The 23,791-nt window shown below is 26.5% G+C and overlaps 3 protein-coding genes across 5 annotated transcripts; 1 reads left to right on the top strand and 2 right to left on the bottom strand.

The window, feature by feature from the left end:
* Nucleotides 1-8: 8 nt before the first annotated feature.
* LOC112596151 (formin-binding protein 4-like) lies at nt 9-4,965 on the bottom strand. Its single transcript, XM_025341675.1, has 10 exons — nt 4,839-4,965; nt 4,105-4,185; nt 3,913-4,032; nt 3,161-3,805; nt 2,795-3,025; nt 2,613-2,728; nt 1,788-1,921; nt 883-1,099; nt 601-813; nt 9-192 (listed from the first exon to the last, which is right to left on the bottom strand). Exons 1-10 carry the CDS (start codon nt 4,963-4,965, stop codon nt 100-102), a joined length of 1,977 nt encoding a protein of 658 aa, XP_025197460.1. The 3' UTR covers nt 9-99.
* Nucleotides 4,966-5,489: 524 nt separating this feature from the next.
* On the top strand, nt 5,490-9,416 carry LOC112595961 (1-acyl-sn-glycerol-3-phosphate acyltransferase beta-like). Of its 3 annotated transcripts, none has more exons than XM_025341419.1 (6): nt 5,490-5,801; nt 7,468-7,698; nt 7,765-7,898; nt 7,972-8,153; nt 8,407-8,572; nt 8,995-9,416. In XM_025341419.1, the coding sequence occupies exons 2-6, from the start codon at nt 7,505-7,507 to the stop codon at nt 9,144-9,146; spliced, it is 828 nt and encodes a 275-aa protein (XP_025197204.1). In that variant the 5' UTR covers nt 5,490-5,801; nt 7,468-7,504; the 3' UTR covers nt 9,147-9,416. The 3 variants fall into 3 exon arrangements, with proteins under 3 accessions (XP_025197204.1, XP_025197367.1, XP_025197280.1); XM_025341582.1 differs by lacking the exon at nt 5,490-5,801 and adding an exon at nt 5,846-6,129; XM_025341495.1 differs by lacking the exon at nt 5,490-5,801 and adding an exon at nt 6,142-6,455.
* Nucleotides 9,417-11,493: 2,077 nt separating this feature from the next.
* On the bottom strand, nt 11,494-21,588 carry LOC112594774 (EH domain-containing protein 1). Its single transcript, XM_025339753.1, has 6 exons — nt 20,424-21,588; nt 13,470-13,578; nt 13,176-13,340; nt 12,860-13,046; nt 12,060-12,230; nt 11,494-11,798 (listed from the first exon to the last, which is right to left on the bottom strand). Exons 1-6 carry the CDS (start codon nt 21,221-21,223, stop codon nt 11,593-11,595), a joined length of 1,638 nt encoding a protein of 545 aa, XP_025195538.1. The 5' UTR covers nt 21,224-21,588; the 3' UTR covers nt 11,494-11,592.
* Between the last annotated feature and the right edge of the window lie 2,203 nt (nt 21,589-23,791).

The raw sequence follows: 23,791 nt of genomic DNA, 5'->3' as shown, positions 1-23,791 counted from the left end.
TTACAATATTTACAAACATATTGTTAATATTTTAATTGGTAAGACTAAAGATTTAGAAATTAATCTAAAACAAAAGTGGAGTGAATGATTAAACAGCTGTCATTTGATTTCATTTTGAATTTGTTGCCATTTTTGTACAAGTGACGATACATATTTTTGTTTTAATCCTAAACCCACATCCAATTTTCCAACCTGTAAACAAAATCAATACTATACATCATGTCAACATTAAATAATTTATACTAGTTAGATTAACTATAGAGTAATTTAATTACTAGATTAAATCAATATTGAATATTTTTTCGACTATTGCTAATTTATAATATAAAATTTATGAGTTGATTAAGGATTAAGCAGTGTAAAAAATGCCTGTCTATTCAATAGGGCAGATACATAAAAACATACAACTAACAGACAATTTCATAAATATGTTCATGTATATTAAACTAAGATGGAAAATAATTTTTAAAGTAACAGTTACTTTGATTTCAGATTTGAATATTAATACATTAGTGATTAGTATCAAAATACTATGAATAGACAGTAAAAATATAATTTATCCATTTTAATAATAACAACTAGTTTATATGATATTAATACCTTTTTCTTCTTCTTTGGTTTCACAATTTCTTTTTCTTCATCATTAGTATTTTTGAATGTATCAACAGGAGTTTTCAAATTTGGTGCAGTTTCAACTATTTCGGGTGATGGAACTGCAATCATTGTTTCAATAACTGGTTTTGATTCAAACTGAGCAAGATCAGCATAAAATGAATTCAATTCATATGATAGTTCATCTCCAGGGACTGGTGGCTAAAATAAAATAAAAGCTTAATTATAATGAAAAAGAATGGCAAATACAGTAATTTTTGTTATTCATACAACAATAATTTCAGTATCTTCTTTATGGTTATCTTCATCAATATCCATGTCAACTGGTTCAGGGTGGCAAGAATTTTGTTCAGAAATATTTGGAGGAGGAGGAGTACTTGCATTAGATATCATAGGTGGTGAAGGAGTATGTTCAGATTCTTCGGTTGGGTATTGCCATTGGGTACGACCATCAACATCATTCTGATAGTAATACCGCGTATTAATTCTAAAATAATATCCATACAACATTATAAAACAAACAATATTACTAGTTTTGAAAACACATTTAAATATTTAAAAAAAAAATTACGCTTAAAATATTACTAACAATTTTTTTTTTTGTAAATTATTAATAAATATTAATGATTTAGAATATAAAACTTTATTTAATAATGATACTTATGTTCGACTCAAATAACCATTTTAATAATGAAAAAATGTTGGTTGTAGAGCCTGTTGGAGACAAACCTGTCTTGTAGATATTAATTCCGCCATATTATTCCACCTGCGCTTAACACGGCTCATATGCAAACCATACAATTGAATACTATTAAATATAAAGTAGTAAAAATATAACATTATTAAAGTAATAATTAATTAATTTGCATATTTCAAGTCAATTTTATTCATTTTTCTTCTTTTCAATATGCATTGAAGTAGACCATGTTGTATCTAAATACTTCCACATACATACCTACTTGTTTTCAGATGAATATGATAAAATACTGCTTTGGCCTTTATTACAAAATAATTGCACTATTGAAAATCAATAGTACTACTAATATTTTGTTTAAAAATTCAATAACATTAAGCCCCCTCCTAAATGAATATTATTAAATAAAATACATGTTTTAATTCTTTTATAATGAAAAATTTTGTTAGTCCATAATCTTAACAAATTATATGTCACATACTTGTCCCATTGGCATGTCCATCCATCTGGTGCAACTGACTCTTCTAAAGTACATAACTCGATAGCCATTTCATCCAACCACTTTGAGAAATATTCGTCATTCAAAGAATTATCTTTCCATGCTTCCATTAAAGTCTAAAAAAACAATATATTATTATAAACTTAAAAGAACGCTATACCCATATATATTGTTTTTATCTTACAAAAACATATAATAAAGTAAATTTTTGTTTAGTAGCATCAACTTTGTATTTTTAGCTTAAATATTGGAGTAAAATAACCTATTATTAAATTTTATTGAGACAAAATTTGTGTTTTCTCATTAGTTTTTTTACAATATTTTAATTTTTAAGAGTTACGAAAAATGTAAAATATTAATATTTAAAATACTTATAATTTACTTAAAAATCAAAAGTATTTTAAAAAACAAACGAGAGAACACAGATTATGTTTATATCTTTAAGTTTGATGATAGGTTATTCATTCTAATACTTAAGCTAAACGCATAAAATTGGTTTTGTTAAACAAAAAATTGTCATGTTATTTATTACAAATTAAATAAAAATTAAAAAATGATTGTGGCAAAAAATTATTATGATTATTATAAATAATTGATAAATATAAACATGAAATTGCTATTTTCTTTAATATTTTACATAATAATCTATTTTTTTAAGGATTAGAGAAAATTAAAATTAAAATTTCAAGGTTGCTCCATATGTTATGTTAAACTATGTTATATTTTACTATAAAAGTTATAATTACTGCTGTATATATACTATTATAATGATAAAATTTGGTTTAGCTTAGATAAAATTAAACTTACATCAATTTTAATAGTCATAACTTGAACGGATGACAATTTTTCATTATTTTCACAATCTGACAGAAAATGTAATTTTGATGAGATCAGTAATGATAAATCTTCAATATAGTTTTTAGCTAAAATTAAAATATTACTTTAATAACAATAAAAAATATTAGTTTAAATTAATAACAATGCATTACATTTTTTCATATCACAATTTTTAATAGTATCTTTTTCATGTTTTGTCAAAATATTATTTTTATTGGAATTATGATTATCATGTACATTTATTGTTTCGCCTTTAACAAAATTTATAGAACCTCCTTTTTTATAGCTGGAAGAAACAGAATAACCAAATCCAATTTTAATATTAGCACATGGATCTTGGACATATGACAGCGATTTCTCGTTTAATTCACTTTTTTGATCATCTGTAATATTATGATAAAATAATTTTATTTATTAATATATAAATAGTTAATTCACTTATACATATTTAATTTTCTATTATCAAATAAGATATGGTGATTGTATTCATTAATACTTAGAACTAAAACAATTTTTACCTAAATCTTCAGAGTCATCTTCGCCATAACTAGCAATTAAGTTAATAGATTTTAATGAATTTTCTTTAAAAGAATCTGAAGTCAAATTGTTTATTTTTTCATCAGCATTTGAATCATTAACAATGGTTTTCGGATGCAGTTTATTAGTTATATTAGTATCCAACGGAACAATTAATTTATTTTCATCTTCAGTATTATTGTTTAAAGTGTCAACAGTATAATCAGGAGGTATTTCACTTTTTAAAATATCAAAAATATCACCAGTAGCTTTCTTTTCTGAAGATTTTGATGTATTAGATTTTTCTAACAAATAATCCGGTGGTACTTCTTTGTCAATAATATCTAAAATATCAGGCTGTCCATTTATTTTACATGGACCAGGTGATGTAGATTTAGGTAATTTAGCTAATTCTTTTTGTTTGAACATTTCAGCTTTTTGTTGCAACCTTTGAAGTATAGTAGTTTTTTGATCCTTATCATCTTCATTCTCATCCTCACTTGAATCACTTCCATAAGCTACTAATGCACTTAAAACTTTAGATTCTAGTTTTGATTTTTTAGAACCATTACATGAATTTGGATCAAGAGTAGGTAAAGAATCACTTGAAAGCCGTTTTCTGGAATTTTTAGTCTTGTTTAAAACATCTAAAACATTATTTCAGCAATTAGTAACAACATTAATATTAAGATCATAATTCATAGTACATAATCAGTTATATAATATTACATTTTATTAATTATGTTCAATATACCTTGGTTTTCAATACTATGTGCTGTTTCATAATGTTCAGGTTTTTCCCATGTGACTTTATTTGTATGGGTATTCCAATAGTAAATAAATCCTGATACATCATCATAACACTCCTGCCATACTACATAAAAAAATATACAAAATATATTTTACTTTAATATCTAAATTAAGTAGGTAATTATTGTAAACAAACCATAATCAGAATTATTATGTTCCATTGTATTCATAATTTGTTCTTTAACATTATTGACATAGTTTTCAACTTCTCGAGATTCTATAAACAAAAAATTATTTAGTATAGATTAATAAGTGTTTTCAATAAAATCATAAATATAGTTTTATCATAAAATAAATGTGATCAGATATTGATCAATATATCATAAGTTATTATAAAAAATTAATAATTGTATACATTTTAAAATTTTTTATAACTTAATTATTTTATTTAATATATATTAAACATATTTACTCAATAATTATCTAGAAAATAACACTAATAGTATGCTATAAAGAAATTAATTATAAAAACTATAAAAAAAAAAATTAAGACTAAATGATGATTAGAAAAAAACATAGAATTAGTTTAATTTGAAAACTACTCAATAAAAGTTAAAACTATTAGATGGTTTTGAGAAATAATGTTTTTAATAAAAATAATAATCAGAAAAACAAAAACAAATGGTTCTATTAGTGCCCAAATAAAGTTCGTAGAATGTAAATAGTACATCAGTTCATACAAAAATTATGTTTTAATGTCTGACTTAACCTAAAACGGCAATCACGCGAGAAAACGATGTCACAATCAGACTGTTAAACAATCGCTTAACACCGCGATTAACTGTTCAAATTTGTTAAAAAGAGCTATTGTAATCATAATAATCAATAAAATTTGAGTCCAAGTCTTGGCGTTAGCTTTTGTCGACTTACCTCCATCCGAAGAAGAGTGTGTCATGTCTAATTTCAGTTTTCTTCTGTTCATCGCGGAAACAGTGACGATCTTCTGCGATACAAATAATTTGTCAGACGGAAAAGCGCAAGCAGCCCGTGAAATCATATGCTCGTAGACGGCGATTCGATCGGAACGTATTTAATACGGAAACTCGAGAATCAGGAATCGACGGAAAACAGGAATTTCTATTTCTGTTGGCGTTGTCAAAAACAACTGGCACAGTACATTGTCTCGTATTTAGATGCACACACGGTTACGATGACGACCCAGTTTGCTGTTTCGATCTTCGACGACAATAACAATAATACAAAAAAGTTTAATGTATTAATCGCTATTAGCCAAGCACCACGACGTCTTTCAAACTTTTAGTATTGTAGTTTGTACCCTTTATGGTCTGTAATGTCTGTATTACTGTGTTGTAGACGAAAAATAAATAATTATTATCGCACTGTGATAAGGACCAGCGGATTGTTCGGCGCGTGACATCATACCACACGTCGAAACGAAATTACTCGCCAAACAATGTGACCAACTGACGACTATATTTATACTACATATATATATATTATGTAACAATCAATCTTATAAATAATATTATCATAGACCATAGTATTATCAGTCGTTAATTGTTTATGTTGCCCTCCAATAAATGTTTCTACTGTCAACTTATTTAAAAGCAAATTTATATTTGTTTTCGATTCTCGTGTGTAGTTTGCCTCGGCTGAGGACACTCACACTACGCGATACGTTGATTGCCAGCGTGTTTGGCTAGAATAATCGCCGATCGGATATCATTTTTCTCGTCCGATCGAAGTATACTACCACACGTGTTGAAATTTCAATCTTTCAATTTTCTCCCACCCGCTCGTCGTTTTAGTTCTTACGCATAGTAGGATACATACACGTGATGCGTGAGCGGCGATATTCTTCAACTGAGAACGGTAAATGAAATTTTTTTTCTCTTTTGAAACAATCTTAAACCAATCTATACCTATATTTCTGTCCGTCGCTGCTTTTGTCACAGTAACAATTATCGATTTCTTCTTATCCATGCTTAGTGCTAACGTCGGTTGTGCCGGTCTACGATTCGGCGCATAATCAATCTAAATTAAATCAATTATGCATGCACTACATTATCGTAATATCGTTTGAGTGTTATTACTATTATTACGCTCGAGACGGTGAGACATTCGACGCCATTCACATTTAGCAAGTGGTTTAGTAGAGCAATGTCATTACACAATCAGTTCTCATTTACGCAATAAGGAGGTACCTACTTAATAAGTAATAACGCGTCTCCGTCGTCAAATTCGCATAGGTTTTTCGTTCTTAATTCGGCCACTTCTCTTCATAATTCTCAGTAATCGTATCAAGTATTAATATATTATATTTCGACGAAATCTTTCAAACTCGTAATGTTCGGAATTCGTATAAATATAAATAATTATTATACATTTGTAAATTATAAGTAAATACCTACCTATAGTTTCTTTTTATTATTTCGTTACCGTCAATCTTGTGAATGATGAATAATGTAATATTTAATAATAAAACCTTTGAATCCGACTTCACACGATCATTGATTAATTAATATTGTAAGTACGTTTTTTAAAATATTTCGGTCTTAAGTGAAAGTACTGAAATGTTCCATATCAAAATAATGTAATATTTAGAAATACCTAACTTACCCATGATGATTTGATGAATAATAAAATAACAAATTTGTTCAAATTTCCTTAGAAACATCTAAAAGTTTATGATTCTTATCTCAATGTTTTATACAACATTTTTCTTCTTTGTAATGCATTTAAAAATTTAATTAGTCTTTTGTACAATGTTAAACAAATTCATGCTTATCAGATATTGCGCCACTCTTTTAATATTAGTATACCTATATAATAATAATAAATGCTAAGTATTAAGTTCATTAACAAATCCTTTTTGAAAAATTATAAGTATGAATATAAATTACTAACAATATCCGTCTATTTTAATTTGAATATATTTGGTTAGTGATTATTCAATAAAAGTAACATGTAAATAATTTAAATAATTTCATTCGTTTTGAACAACATACCTACTCTTTATCTACTTATATTATTTCTATGTTAAATTAATGTGTCTTTGTTAATATTTATTATCATAAACAATTTATATTTTGCATGGTATGAATAATTAATAGTATGTGCTTTATTGTTGTAGAAGACTTTTAAAATCGAATAACCTAAAAATTGGTATACTTATTTACATGTCATCAAAATTACATAACATTTATTTAAATAATAATAATCTATTCTGTTGATTAAACCATTAACGTCATATTATTACTCGGTATAAAAAAAAATATGATTATAAATAAATATATCTATATAATGATTTACGGAGTTGACCTTAATAGCAGATATCAAGCACAATTATTGTTAATGAACTGTTACAAATTAGGGATCACAAACTAAAAAAAAATAAGATTGATTTATGATTTTTTTATTTATCATATAATATACCTATCTACTTACAGTTTTCATATCCTGTAAAGAATTTCCCCTAAATAACTTTTCATTTATACCTTTATTGAATTGTTCAACAAAATAAATTATTATGTTCCAGAGCTCCTGATTATGTTACGACCTTAGACCTCATAACAATGCTACTGATAAACGACTATAAGTTTGAAATAACCAGCACTGTCGCAATCATGTTTATTATTATCATGTACACTTCTAGTCATGCTTTTCGTTACTTCGCCAAATTTACCATATTTACAGTATTGTCATATATCTCTGCAACTGTATTCATACCATTAATGTTATGGAAACCAAGAGACTACAGGAATGGATTGTAAATAGAAACGTGTGTATGTTTACATCAAATATTAAGCTTAATAGTTATTTATTATTTTATCAGATTACCAGCATGGGGTGGACGCCAAATATCAAAAGTATTAGGAATAAAATGGGAAATAAAGGGTAAAGAAAATATTGTACAAAATTCAGGTTGTGTTGTTTTGATCAATCATCAAAGTTGTTTGGATTTATTAGGTAAATTGTTTACTTGTGAAAATTGTTATTTTAAATAATAAACACCGTACTTTTTCTGATGACCATTTTTCAGTGTTGTCTGAAATATATCCAATTATGGAAAAATGCACTGTAATCTCCAAAAAAGAAATATTTTACTTTTGGCCTTTTGGTCTAGCATCATGGCTGTGGGGAACAATATTTATTGACCGTCTAAATGCAGAAAGTGCTCAGAAGACCCTTAATAAGACTGGAGAAGCTATTCGACATAAACAAGTAATTATAGTTAACCAGTTAACAGCATTACTTTTTTTAGAGCACTATTGTTTTCTTAATTTATTTTAATTTCCTAAAGAATGTTTTGATGTCTCTTTTATAATAAACATTTAAGTGAGAGAGTACATCATCAAAATTAAAAAAGGTACATCATTATAATAATAGTTAGTATCTTATTGATATTTTAAATTTTTGTTTAAATTAAAATCAGTACTGTTGAATTCTTTTATTTTTACTTATTTTTTGACAACAGGCAAAGATTTGCATGTTTCCTGAAGGTACAAGACATGGTGGACAAGAACTTTTGAATTTTAAGAAAGGTGCATTTCATGTTGCAATTTCAGCTCAATGTCCTATACAGCCAGTAGTCGTATCTCAATATTTCTTTTTGGATCATGGAAAACGTAAATTTGATTCTGGTAAGCAATAATTATTCTGTACTATTGTTAGTTATTCATAGAAATTCCTTTTACGTGTGGGTTTTTATGCTGTAATTCGCTGTAACACATTATCCAAATTGTTTACAATATGTATGTTTTAATTCACTTATCAATAAAAAAGAAGTATATTTTTATAAACTTACACATAAACGAGAGAGGTAAATTAACTTTAAAGAGTGAAAATTTTGCAAATTAGTAATTCATATAATTGAAAAAATGTTCTTAAGTAAATGCCTCAATAGTTTTTTAAAGGAATAAATTGGTTTTCAGATTAAGGCCTTTAGATTTCATTGCTTGTTTAAATGATTTACTTTCTAATGTTTTTGAAATTTTAACCAACTTAAATTATATTATTTCTATTATTATTATTAATATTTTTAATGTTCATCATATTATTTAAGGTCATACAGTCATAACAATATTGCCTCCAATACCCACTGAAGGAATGACCAAAGAAGATTTACCTGGTCTTATTGAAAAATCTAGAACTGCAATGCAAGAAATGTATACAAAATCTTCAGCAGAAGTTAAAACTAAATATTATGTCAGCTAAAATGATATTGTTGTTTTTGCTTCTGGTGTGAATAACTTTAAATAATTTAGTGTTTAAACGTGATTAAGTTCCACTGTGACTATGTATTAGCATCAAGTTCATAGTTATTTGGTACTAATAACGTGTGCTTTACAGTATTTTTTATTTTTTGACAAAATATTTTTGTTTATTAAGACATACAATATCTTAACCTGTAAACTTTAAAATAAGGTCTTTTCATTTTTTAATAGCATTTGTCACGCTTCAAAGTAAAATTATTCAAACTTATAGCACTATTTTTGATTTTAAATTTAAGATCATGTTATTTTTTTACTCAGAAAAATTATATACTGAATTAAACTAGCATATAGTTTTGTACATCAAATAAAAGAAATCATTTATGTATTTACATCAAAATGTACTCTTTTATATTTTATAAGTTGTTCAAACCATGTGTTCCCAAATCAACTAATTGTCTTGATTAAACAGAGATGTTTAAATGTATGTCTACAATGTACAGTTTGTATTTTTATTTTAAAATAAAAAATTTGTTCGTTTTAATTATTATGTTTCTTATCATGTCTTACGTTATTAGTATTTAGTTATAACAGCATTGTAAATGTTGTAATTTATAAATCAATCATTAATTTTACAAATTTAGATAAAGTAAATCAAGTGTGTTTTAGTTCATAATTATTCGTAGCCCTTGAATTCATTATTAGGAAAAACATAATTAATCATGATCTATATTATGATGAAAAATTTATATTAAAATATAGAATATAACTTTTAAAGAATTCCTTTTAACTGGCAATCATTATTCAAGTGTTCCAAGGAAGTAACATGAATGTATCAATACGTATTGCATTAATAGTTAAGTACCTATTCAGAACATGAGTATGATTAAGATTATTTTTTATCGAGTTGATGTCCACATTGAATAAGTTCAAATATAAAACTGAGAATATTAAATTTAAATTGCTACATTATTTCTGTGTCAAATTTTATGTTTTAGAAAAATAAATAACTGCTTTATATTTTGACTTAACTTGGTTATTATTTAAGCATAAAAAGAATCATTAAGCTAAAAAAATTAGTGTAATAAATAATATTAACTATTTAAAATACAAAAATTGATTATCAAATTGGTGTAATTATTTAAATGGACTGTCGTTTATTCATGATAATAATCTATATTATATAACAAGAATATTGAGTAATTTTAACTAATGAGTCGCTGTTTAAACACTTTAAATTTATTTTAGTGAGAAGGAAGTTACCAACTTAGTAACTAACTAATTTGACTAACTTGCCTAGACTTTGAAACAAAATTATACATCATTTTGAAGATATCACAAAAACATTAATTGTTGTATGAGCTATTTAAAAGTTTTATGATTTTTACCACAGTAACACGAGAGTGAGAAATCAAAACATTGTAAATATGCAAACGACAAATTCACATCGACAGTTTTTAAACAGCTTTTTATAATGTATAGGACAGCATTAGAATTCTTAACTTCTCAGCGCATTGAAGCTAAGCACAGGTTTCAGACTTCTGCTACAGTAATAGAATATTGTTTTAATAAATAGGTACAGCATTTAATTTCAAAAATATATAATCAAATTCAAAAACACGTGTAACAAGAAATATAAATACGTTTCTTTATGATAAATTACATAAATAATTATCAAATACAATAAAAATATAATTTAACTAGGTATATAATGGTAGTTTACTTGTTACAATATACAATATGTATATAAAAAAAATATATTATATTATTTTGGTCTCTACTGACACCATGTATATATATTTATATGTTGTTTAGGCAAAAACACTTTGGACGATAATAAGTCTGTTGAGTAATACAAATTAAAAATTTAATTTACATCGTAAAATCTACAATAGAATAACGTATAAATTTTCAATGATAGAACAAAATTGACATTTTCTTCTCATTTTAAGTATATAATATATAATAATAAATAATAAATATCACATGGTCGCTGCGATACCGATACAAAAATTAAATGCCGCAAAAACAACAAAAAAGCAACACTTTTTCATCATACCGTAAGTATAGTATAGTATAGTATAGTATTATATATTATAATATATAAATATTTCCTAAAATATGTATTATGTTAAATAATTTTAGTTACCGTTCAATAATTGTAATGTAAGTAATAATTTCGTTTGAATTCACAGCAAGCGATGAAATTTAAGTGACCAAGACATAAGGGGGAGGAGTACTTTGTGCTACGAATTTCGTTCGATTGACTATAAAAATATAAATAAATTAACGTACACAATACATTCATAATATTATATAATATACACAAAAATCGGATTGTATATATTTATACATATAATATTAATGATACAGTCGAGAATGATTTTTTTCGCGTGTTGGTGTTGTATCTATGTAATATACATATAGGATTCCTGTTTTTTCGTCCATCGCTAAATGTCCCGTTTTGAGGGAGGAACTAAATGATCGGGTATTTCGACGGGCAAATCATGCCCGCTCAGCTTCACTTGTATCAGATGCATTGCCAACGCAAATTCGTCCATGTCCAAGAAACCATCACGGTCGATGTCCGACAACTTCCATATTTTGCCCAGAACAGAGTTAGGCAGTTTCGATTTGACCATTTCGGCTTTGGCCACTGCGAAAAGAATGACAAAAACTTGGTTAGATCATTTGACGTTCTCTGATGTGAAAATAATCATTTCCACTTCGACAAAAAGGTTAATGATTAGAAAAGACAGGATAATAATTAAATTTTACAAGTTAACAAGTTTTAACTTTTTAACTGTACAGTTTAAAGTGGTTTTAAATTATTTCAGTATGCTTAATTCATTTTTGGCAAACCTACCTATTTTATCAATTTTTTAAAATATTTTTTCAAGTTAAAATAATTTCTTACCTGCTCCCGACAATTTTCCGTCGGATTTTTCCAGTGTGTTGAACACTGCGTCGTATTTCTGCCGTTCCTTGGCCACCACCCAACCTGTTTCACCTTTGCCAGCGTCGATACCTTCTCCTCTTTTGTACCCAAACGGGCTTGCTGTGTCTTGAACGCTCACGAACGCGCCTCCTACAAAGTGAACACGAATGTGGTCGTTAATAATTAACATAAATAATATAATATTATTGAAGGGGCCACTAAATACATAACAAATAGTAAAGTTGAAACGCTTAAAACACCCAAGACGAGGATTATTGATTAGTATATTATAATGTTTTATAGTCTACTCGAAATATGAAACGAGGATTAAATTATTTAAAAATAAATAGTAACTTTTCAAATAATTACGAGCCATAGAGGTTCAGACCAAAGCCCGGGTCAATATAGGATCGAGTCCTGTACCTTTCCTAGTCTGGTCAGCTTTCGCCTTAGGGTTTTTGCTCACACTAAAGGAAGGTGGTATTTTACTATTCTAGCGTTGGTCCCACAACCACCACGTTGCAGCTCAGGTAGACTTCTTAATCTTGAAGAGCACCAGTTCTCAAACCTAAGTCCAGGACTCGATGGGGCTCCCCTCTCCCGTGACATCGATTAGGTTTTAAGTTGACATCAGTTGGTCAATCCGAGGCAAGCCTCTCCCACTATTTTGGATACCCAGTCCGGCTAGTGGTGGGCCTTAATATATTTAATCACAGTATTTTCTCAAGCATTATACCTACATAATATGATAATGTGAAAAAAAATGTAAAAATAAATACCTTTGACTACCGCTTGCTGCTGCTGCTGTTCAGCGACTCCATTGTCCATTTTACGATTTTGCATGTCCTGCAAAGGAATCATGGCCATCAACTTGGCGATATCGTTGGCAAGCATTTTATCAACTTCTTCTAACAAATGTGGTTTAAGACTTTGGAATTTACTAAAATCTAAATTCACCAGCACATCCTAAAAAAACACCATTGCAAATCGTTCGGTCAATAAAATATGATATTCGTGAAAAATAATACATAAGATACTATAAAATGAAAACGAATTAATATAATATAGAAATCTATGATATTAGTTATTACACACCTGCATTTTTTTTAGATCAGGAAAATCTCCGGGCGAAATCTGTTGTTCTTTCTGGATATTTTGGTAAATAGTGCCAAGGTTTTTGATCAATTCTTTTTTCTTGCCGTCTTTTCTGAAAAGAGCTGGCATTTCTTTATGTAACGCGCTGATTATATAAGCGTGAACCTGTAAAAAACACAACGTTTTTTTTTTTTAATGAAACGATACTGCAATTATTGCTATAGTGACATGCGCCACATTTCGGATATCAATAGTGCACGACGACGTTCGTGCTTCACCAGTAGCAATAATTACTTTGGCTAATCTTGCGCGTTTTATCAAGTCGTTTAGTTTCCTTAATGCCGCGTTTCCCGGCAAAGATTGCAAGTCCTTGAACAAGTCTTGTTCTTCATCTTCAAATAATCTACAATATACAAAACCACTTATTATTACATATTTATTTCCTGCGGGGCGTTAGAAAATTTAAGATCAAAAACCTATTTGATAAAAAAAAAAAAAAATAAAGAATGACATGAATGTTTTATTGGTTTCACTGATCCTTTTTGTTCAGTAAAAAATTTTGGTATGTTATGCATAGTATATTATAGGTATATACATTTTATGAAAATATTAATTATGTACTATACACAAAAAATAATTTATTTTTAATAGGTTTCTACTATAATAATATAAAACTCCACATTAGTATATTAATATATTATGTAAACACGATAGTCAATGAAGTACTCTATTCGAAATTTAAAACATGTTTTATACAAACTAAATGATAAATAATAAGTAATTGGTCTCAAATTTAAAATAATAACAAACAATTCTGCAGTATTGTGATATGTGCTGTATGGTGCATATTATTGTTATTTGTTTTGTACAAGTTATAAACGGCCGGTATTCAGACATTCTTGTTCCCCAATTATAACACATTTCCACCCCACCCATCTTTGAGTAATTTATGTCCTACTTTCATTATTACATTGTTTTTTAAAGTTGATGGATACGTTTGCGATTTAAACGGTTTAAAAATAGTGGCAAAAAAAGAGAACATTGATTGTTTTTGACTTTTTAAAAATAAAAATAATAAATCATTTAAGTGTTAACACTAATTTTCAGTCAATTTTGATATTTTTGAAAATAAATGTTTTATTTATTTTATTAATCTTAAGCTTTAACTACGGTTTTTATGCTATTTTTATATGAATATATTATAAAATAAGATTTTGAATAATTTGTGCTTTTCAACTGAAAAAAAAATGTAAATTATTTGTAGATATTATAGGTAAATATATGTTTTAAACTTTAGTTTGGTTCTCATAAGAAATGTGATAACATCTTATGGTCGGCAATTGGGACCGATTATTTCATATTGAATTTCCCTAGTATTTTGTACTGTTATATATTTTTCATTGAATCTGAATTCAGTGATTATATGTTTCACAGTCTATAAAAAAAAATAAATACTTTTTCAATAGTTTGAAATATTTATAGCAAATTATATAATTTTGTAAAAACGTATGATGGTAAAATACCTCCACCGATAAAACACTTTAAAAATACAAAATTGACTGATAATAAGTGTAATAAATTAAATGCATCAATCTTGAATTTTTATAAATATTATACGAGTATCATTTATTACAGTAGATATTTAACAGGTAAAAATAATAATATCTAGATAAATGCATAATAATATTCTACAAGGAAAGTCTAACATCGTTCATTTTTCGTTTTATTGTTCATTTTACAGTGGAATAAAGATAAAACAATGCATCAACAATAATTGTGATTTGTGACGAACGGACAGATGATTAAAAATTACACAAGCAAATACAATACAGTTAATCAAATTCAAATAAAGCAACTATTACTAATAGTAATTTACTATAAGTAAATAAAATTATAATTCCTAATTGTAACCTACGCGTGTATTTCATACAGTTGTAATAAAAATATAATTAATGTAGTTTAAAAATGATTTACATGAAAAAATAACGTATGGATCATATAACAATTATTTATAATTTCGATGAACTTTTATAAATGCGATGAAAAATACTAATATTTCTTGGAATAAACATTGTAATAGAAGTATTACTTCTTCTAGGTACTCATATTATTATTGACTAAAAATGTTAAATGGTTACAGTATGCTTCTGTAGTAATTCAAATCTATAAGAAATATAAGCCAAAATCATAATTATAATAATGTTATACATATAGTGTATTAGCATAGTTATAAATGTTATAATATACACAAACATAAACAAACACTTCTGGAAAACTAATGCAATAATTATTTCCGAACAAAAACAGGGATGTCTTTAAGCTATAATAGATTATCTTCTTTTACACGCATCATCAGTTTTGCTGTAGATTTTATGTTATGTGTATTAATTATTTAAAAGTATGTTTGCAATTATTATAATTTATTTAAGGGTCTCGATCATGAAAAGTTGAGAACAAGACACGTGAGTTATAACAAAATATTATTTTTTCCTCGCGTGTCTTATACAGTATAGTTTGAAAAAAAAAACACTCAAGGCTAGGGTAACAAATAATTATTTACATAAGCATATTTAGATACTTAAGTTCATCACTCCTGTAATAAAAGTTTTCTAACAAATTTTCATTACATTATTTTCAAAGGGCGCCATTTATTTTACACCGTATCGCACTTATAGATATACAAAGTTATGTGTTAAGTATAATATACAATATGTACAATATGAAATAGAATTCAAATTTAAGATTAAAGGTTCAGTGGCAACAATTAAGTCTATTATTGGGATTATAATTTTTAAATTCACATTTTAGTGTTTTACATTAAAATTAAAATACAGATATTAAAAAAAGAATATTCCATAATAAACTTATTCAACCTAATCTCGAATTTATAATGAAATAAATTATTTATCTTTATTTTTTAAATATTTTAATCCAACGAAATACATTCGTTCAAACAATTTATGGGTTATTAATCCATTTATAAAACCAGGCAAAAATGTATTATCGTCATTAAATGAATAAAAATTAATTGAGTTTAAATTCAGACAAAGGATTGGAACAGAATTTCATAATAACAAATACATACGTCAATTTTGGATCAAAATTCAAAATGATTAGGTATCTCGCACTAACTAACGAGACTTCAAAAAAAAAAAAAATGTATTAATTTTTCAACTTCATATAGGTACTTATGTGAAACTGGATTTTCGACGATGATTACAATAAATTAAAAAATCGTTTCAAGATAAGTTTAACCAAATCTATAAAACCAAGGATTGATAAAATAATTTCTAATAAACAACAGCATAAAAGTCATTAAATTTAAAAAATATTCACATATCTACATATAATGTTCACTTAAAAAAATAATAAATATATTTTAAATGTTAGTTCTATGAACTTATTATTTTAATTTTAATAAAATAATAACCATACTAATTTATTGCTATATTTGAATATTATAGTAAAAGGATGCCCAAAATCTTGGTGAAATTATAGGAAGTCACAACCTCAATAAGATTGAGAACCGTTGAACTAGATTGTCGAATATTATTTTTATTAAACAAGAAAAGTTATGGAATCAACAAAATCGTATAAAATCAGTTTGCTTTCTTAATTAAATAAATCAGTTATAAAACTAAATAATAAAATAATTGTATTATCTATAAAAATACTATTTTGAACTTTTATAGATTTTGGACAAGATAATAGCCCAAATTCAGTTAGCTTGTTATTATTGTTTGATAAATAATTTTCTTCTTTAAATTTTAATGTATTACTATTATGATGGATAATTTAATATGGATAATAAGTTATAAATTGTAGTTGTATGCCCTATAAGTTGGCAATAATAATAGCATTGAATTAGACATATTCATGTTTATCATAAATTACCGAGTTCAATCCAATAAGCAAAAAAAAAATAAATAAAAAATGATCCATTCGTCACTCTTTAGCGAGTAAGTATATCCATCAATGTCAATTATATAAATATTATTATTGTAACAGTTTAACAAAGTTGAATCAATAAAAATTACAACAGCTGATGTCTGATAATAATATTTATCGAGGTTTTCCCCCTTGAATATGATAATTTATAAGCGACATTACGAATTGTTTAATAGTTATTAGCACATAATTAGAATCTCATCATTAAAATATACTACATTAACACCTATATTAGATCAAGAAAGTGCAACTGTTTATTTGTTTGCATTTAAATTGATCAAGCTGTTTAATCGTTATTTTACCAATTTATGTATACAATCATATTATTTTAACAAAATAATTTGGTAGTTTAAATAAATGGAATTAAGTGGCGCAGAACCATCTAACACCTCGTAAAATGTTTGTCCATTATTAATTATTATTTTATGTTTCTACGAGTTCAAACTTTAAATACTTATAAGTTATAACTAATAATTAACTAGTCTGTTAAAGTTCTCAAAAAATATTAATTTAATTAAAAATATTGTTTCGTTTTGAATTTCAATCATGTAAGAAAAATATTGATAAAAGTAAATACAATTTAATATTTCATGCTGTATGTAATAATTACTATTAAAAGAATCACTATGTAGTATACAGATAAGATACGTATAAACAACCAAAAAAATTAGTAAAATATGGAAAATTAAAAGTTAAAACAATTATTTTTATTAGATAAGGATAAAAAAAATAATAATTAGGGCTTGACTCTGTAAACACAGATAAATGTTGTTATAGGTTAAATGTAAAAAATATAACCCTAATAATTAGCAACAAGGATTGAAATAATTGTATCTTATAAAAAAAAAAAACCGCATCAGTTTAATGGCGAATTTTCCGAATTACATAATTATAGTTTATATAATATACATATCTGATTTAAGTTATAACATTTTATAATTTATATGCATAATTATTATTAATATGATTTAAAAAGATCACTCGATAAAAATTATAAAAAATAACGGCACATTCATTTTTATAAATATAAATTTAAGGATTTATTACTAAACAGAAAGTATTACATGAAAGCTGTTAGCATAATATTTTCTAAGTCCCTGTTAACTTCAGTATCTTGTTAAATTTGCAATGTTACTTTAATATACATAATTTAATTTTGTAATTAATAATTTAAATAATTTATTTTATACTTAGAACTTCAAACTTTTAACACATCAAAAAAAATAAACATCGATCTGAGACCTAAATAGATAAAAAAAACACAGTATACATTCAAATAAAATATAATTGATTCGACGTGACAATGGACGTAAGAATATAAAGCCTACAGATATTTTATGAATTGCAGTTCTAGTCACTGACCTTAGTTGTAACTAGTAGTTCTATATATATATTAAAAGGAAAAGAAATTACGGCTATTAGAAAACTCGCATATAGTACCTACTATCTTCTACAGGCTCCACTCGCTTTCTTTTTTAATGTTTTAAAATATAGGTAGATAGTTATATTTCATACAAATTGAGACGTTAATATTCATTAATGATATAGGTGTACTAATATTTGCACATCGTATCCTCGATCACAATGTTTACAAGTCGATGTACATAATAGACGAGATAATAGATAAATATGATATCATAGTCATAAAATAATTTTAATGGTTTATTTCGTTGGTATTTAATAATGTGTGTTTTAAACTCAAGCTCTTGCTTTAATGTTGTAATTTAAACAAACGCCTTGCTACTATTCAAACATTATATTATTTTAAATACATATATTTAATATAATAAATACTATATCATTATTTTTTCATTTGAAAATGTTCCAATGAATGTTTCTAACCCTGAAATTAAAAGTATTCAAATGCAACAAATAATTACGAAAATTACAAACTGACGTGCATTGTGCTCAAATTATGCTTTTAAAATAACTTGTATGGGCGTGACAGCAATTTATCTATTTAATATTTATCCTCTCGCTGTACACTTGAAAACATTAACTATGTTAAACTATTTTATAGTAAATATAATATAAAAATACAAATTTAAATATGAAAGAATGTAAATATTTTTGTCTTATAGATATTTTATTTGTACCGATATCTAATATGTGCATACTTAACTACACTTTAATTAATATAACATGTTTATCTACTCGATATTAATTTGTTTCTATAAATAATATTATTGCATTTAAATCTGTAAAAGACGATAGTATTTAAAAAAAATTATTATGCAATTCAATTAATTATAATATACATATCTATCTACCAAAAAAACACTATCATACAATAATTTTAATTTTAGAACAAACGGCTTTTAAATCTCATTTAATCAAATAAAAGATCATACCTACAAATAATTGGATATTATAAAAGTAATAAAATTAAAATTTTATAAGTAGCTAAATATAAAAGTACATAAATATTTAAATGATAAAATAGACATTAATAACATTATACTAGGTAACTGAAAACTTTCAATTTATTTAAATAGATACAAGTTTATGCCAATTGTACCAAATGTAAATTAATTCAAAATATAAAATATGATAAATTTTTTATTTGAATTAGCTAATACAAAATTTTTGATTAATTAATATTAACATTATTATCAGTAACTAAAAAAATAAGTCACATTTTTTACAAAATTTATTACATTTTTAAAATTTACAAGTGAACTTTCAATTGGTTTGTTACAACTACGATTCAATTAAATAAATTATTATATTCATAATATTGTTTGTACAATTGTACATTGTCAAAACATTTGTTATGGTGAGTAGTATGGTCTTGAAAGTATTGACCCACTAACCTTGTTTATCTACTTAAGAATAAAGAAAATAACAATACCATGGTATATATATATATAAATATAAAATGAATCTCCAATCATTAGAAACTGGAACAATTTATAGCCAATTGTTGTAATGTAAATATAATTGGTTAGTCAATTGTCTTAAACTTAATACCAGATATAGTTTTATTCAGTTTTATTGGTCTAATTAGCATAAGTAACACTAAACTCACAAGAGCATTCTAATTATTCTGGCTGAAGAATTTAATTTAAAAAGAGTATTTATTTTGTAAACAATATGATCAACTTCAAATGAATCTAATTATTAGCTTAGCAATCTTTTAGGTACCTACAGTATTAAAATTTAACCAAATGTAACATAATACTAATACAATGAAATTTTCACATACTCATATCAATTAAAACAATTAATTTAATGACTTCATAACATATTTAAGTACAAGCATATGACTTATAGATAATAGTTTCAATCCATAATTATTACCTTCTGTTGCCATCATATCGTAAAGGTTGGTCCCAAAATGATCCAATATAAACCCTGGCTACTTCAGGAGTTTGCAGAACTTTTCCTAAGGACCACATAAGTGCTCCATAAACACGCATCAGTTGTTGGTGATCAATCATATCAGCTTTATTTAAAATAATTCTAATTTTATCATCGTGGCCTCGTAATGCTTCTATTGATCTACGGAATTCATCCGATATGTCCAATTTGTGAGCATCAAACAGCAAAATTATTCTATCCACGTGCTCAGCAAACCATTCTAATACACCGGTAAAGTCATACCCTCTGTCTACTCTCTGTTTTTCTCCTGATAAAATACCAGGTGTATCAACTATTGAGATACCTTTTAGAACAGGCGAATTTACTAAAGAACACTGAAACCGATTGAGGAATGCATTGCCGAATTTTGACAGAGGTCTAAATTGTCGTTTAGGATCTACTACCAACGCGTTGCCAGGAATAATTGATTCATTTTCATCGTACATGACAGCTATAAAACGGTCTGTAGTGGGTTCGGGCCCAATACGGATACCCGGAAAATCGGATTCTAGAAGGTGTTTGATGAACGTAGTCTTTCCCGTAGAGTACTGACCAACTAGCAATATCATTGGTTTGGCGTCAAAGTCGGGATCATCCAGCTGCGGAGAATGGAAATCGTGAAACTGATACGCCAGTTCCAGGGGCAACAATTTGGACTTATACTTCTCTCGTAGCCCGTCCAAGACGGACTCGTACGTTTCGATCTTTTTGTTATCATCTTTCCTCAGCCAGCCCAGCATGATAAGTCGATTCGCATAAACGAAAATAGGTATTCAAGGCACACACTCGTACGTACGGAAGCACCGACACCGATTCACAATATTATACACCGTTGTCATGCGAACACCGCAGACATGATTACAAACGAAACGAATAGTGAATACTAAATGTCAAATGATTAATGAACCTGCCAGATTGCGTTGTATTTGTATAGCGACGGTGGCAGATAATACTGCGGCAACGATAAAAAAAAAAAAAGAAATCGTAACTATAACAGTGTAACGACTAACAAGTACCCAATCGCCAATCGGTACACACTACACACTAACTTCACAGTTTACAATTTACACTGCATAGTGCATAACAACCATTGAGTAATAATACTGTATAATAACAACACTGTCGCAGTGCCGCGGCTGAGTTGGACATTTGCTTATCAACAGGCTGAGGACCGCGACGCGTCTTATCAAGCAAGTGTACCAAACCACTGAACAGGTTTTTCGCAGTAATACGAATCGAACCGAATTTAAATGCAGCCAAATAATTATTGTATAATAATAATAATAATAATAATTATATTATTATTAATTAGGTACGAATTATTGTTCTTAAAATGTTAGTCACACGATTTTTAACAAAAAATACTAAATGCCGTATTATTGTCATGTCTGACGTGAAAATAGCGATGTGATCATTGTAACCACTACAAAAATACATTAAGTATAATAATAATTATAATTTATAAATAACATCGAGATCTATATCTATTCTAATCTAACCTTATCGAAATTTTTAACGGTTTTTTATACTTTTAGCGATTTGTTTTTATATGAGTTTCAGCCGATGATTATCCATGATAGGATTTCGATAACATAATATATTCATTTTGTAATGAATAACTGTGTGATGTCGTGATGATGATATTGTATCGTTAATTTATACATGCTTATTGCTTATAAATTATTAATTACGAAGATTTAATATACTACCTTTATCACTAATCTATGTATAAATATTTAATCATTTTAATTTATAGAGCATCTTAATGAATTATTTATCATTCGATTTTTGTAATATTTCCAATTGACATTGTCGAAAAAACATTCTATTCTGCAACAACATCGTTGAAAATACCAAATCGATGTTTTTTACTTCTATAGCAATAAAAAATATTTGAAAAACGTGTTTTTCAGAAGAAACTTTTTTGACGTGGAATATCTACATATTTTAAAATTGCTACTGTATAATATATGCCATCGAGCTGAACTTAATTTGTTGAATCAAATACTGTCTATTTTTCTTTATTTTTAATAATTTCATCTCTTAATATTTTTTTTATAAATAATAAATATTGTAGATACGTACTTAAAATTTGACGCCTATTTGAGAGTGTCCCACCCACATTTGTTCTTTTCATCTTACAAGTGCGTAACAGCAAATTTACGTTCAGCCGTTAACGTTAATTTTAATCTCATAACAAACCGATCTATTATATCAAATGTATAGGTAACACAAATACACAATTTATTGTCTATATTTTCTGTAACGGTTAATTCGATACCTAGGTATTTTTATTTTGAAGCTAAATAAATTTGATAACAAATTAATTAACCAAAATGTATGAATCTAAACGTGATCTTTCATATAGTATATTTACAATAATAATTAATAAGTAGTGCTTTCTGTGTTTGCAAGACAAGCAGAGTAGAGTGAAGCGGAGCTAAAAACAAATACGGGAATGGCGTTTTCTTAAATCCGGCTCTCCTCTAATTGTGTAAAATATAATATATTACAATATTGTTGTTATATACTAACTCAAAATTAAATTACATTCTTAAAATAATTTTAATTTAATATTAGTGATACTCATAAGGTGATATTAGAAATATTATTTTAATGCATATTAATTATGTTAAAAGTGTAATAATTAATAGTAGGTTGTAGATATAGTTTCAAATCAATATATAATTACAATTTCCGTGTACTATCGGGTATTAAGTGAGGCTCAGTAATCAGTACCTATTTCTCCATGTAAGGAAAATAAAATAAAATAAATAAAGATTTATTGATCCATTAATTGATGAAACCGTTAATACAGGTATCTATATATATTATACACTATATAAGCACTGATTATTGATTAATAATTTACTATAATATTTTAATCCAAACGTAAACATATTATTATTTAATCATAAATTATAAATATTATATCTAATCAGAATACTATATAATATAATATATTTATACATGTATTCTGTTAAGTACCCATTAACAATAATAATACTCGAAAAGATCAAGGAATAATACAGGACCTCGGAAGCACCTACTTAATATATGAATCATAATATTCAATTAGTCATGCAATATTTGTAGGTAGTTAAGTAACTTTTAAATGAGCTTCGCATATTTCAACATAATTGCAGAATAGCATTTCCTTAATTCGTATTCGTATTCAATAATTTAATCATTATCGAACTTATATGAGTTAGTGGGTCATTAAACCACTTCTAATTAATAATATCCGTTTATGACTAATATAATATATGAATAACCAATAGATATTTATTTTACAAATATACATCTAA

This window comes from Melanaphis sacchari, unplaced genomic scaffold (assembly GCF_002803265.2).
Source record: "Melanaphis sacchari strain LSU unplaced genomic scaffold, SCAv2.0 Contig0_pilon_pilon, whole genome shotgun sequence".
NCBI lineage: Eukaryota > Metazoa > Arthropoda > Insecta > Hemiptera > Aphididae > Melanaphis > Melanaphis sacchari.
The sequence above is the reverse complement of the archived record's forward strand: the minus strand, read 5'-3'. Positions and strand labels throughout refer to the sequence as shown.

Excerpts from the sequence above, each read along its gene's own strand:
- LOC112596151 (XM_025341675.1), bottom strand. The coding sequence starts at position 4,965 with ATGATTTCACGGGCTGCTTGCGCTTTTCCGTCTGACAAATTATTTGTA. Across the intron at positions 4,186-4,838 it reads ACACTCTTCTTCGGATGGAG|AATCTCGAGAAGTTGAAAAC; the intron begins GTAAGTCGACAA and ends TTTTGTTTATAG. Across the intron at positions 3,806-3,912 it reads ACATAGTATTGAAAACCAAG|ATGTTTTAAACAAGACTAAA; the intron begins GTATATTGAACA and ends ATAATGTTTTAG.
- LOC112594774 (XM_025339753.1), bottom strand. The coding sequence starts at position 21,223 with ATGCTGGGCTGGCTGAGGAAAGATGATAACAAAAAGATCGAAACGTAC. Across the intron at positions 13,341-13,469 it reads AACGCGCAAGATTAGCCAAA|GTTCACGCTTATATAATCAG; the intron begins GTAATTATTGCT and ends TGTTTTTTACAG. Across the intron at positions 11,799-12,059 it reads CGGAAAATTGTCGGGAGCAG|TGGCCAAAGCCGAAATGGTC; the intron begins GTAAGAAATTAT and ends TTCTTTTCGCAG.
- LOC112595961 (XM_025341419.1), top strand. The coding sequence starts at position 7,505 with ATGCTACTGATAAACGACTATAAGTTTGAAATAACCAGCACTGTCGCA. Across the intron at positions 8,154-8,406 it reads AAGCTATTCGACATAAACAA|GCAAAGATTTGCATGTTTCC; the intron begins GTAATTATAGTT and ends TTTTGACAACAG. Across the intron at positions 8,573-8,994 it reads AAAACGTAAATTTGATTCTG|GTCATACAGTCATAACAATA; the intron begins GTAAGCAATAAT and ends ATATTATTTAAG.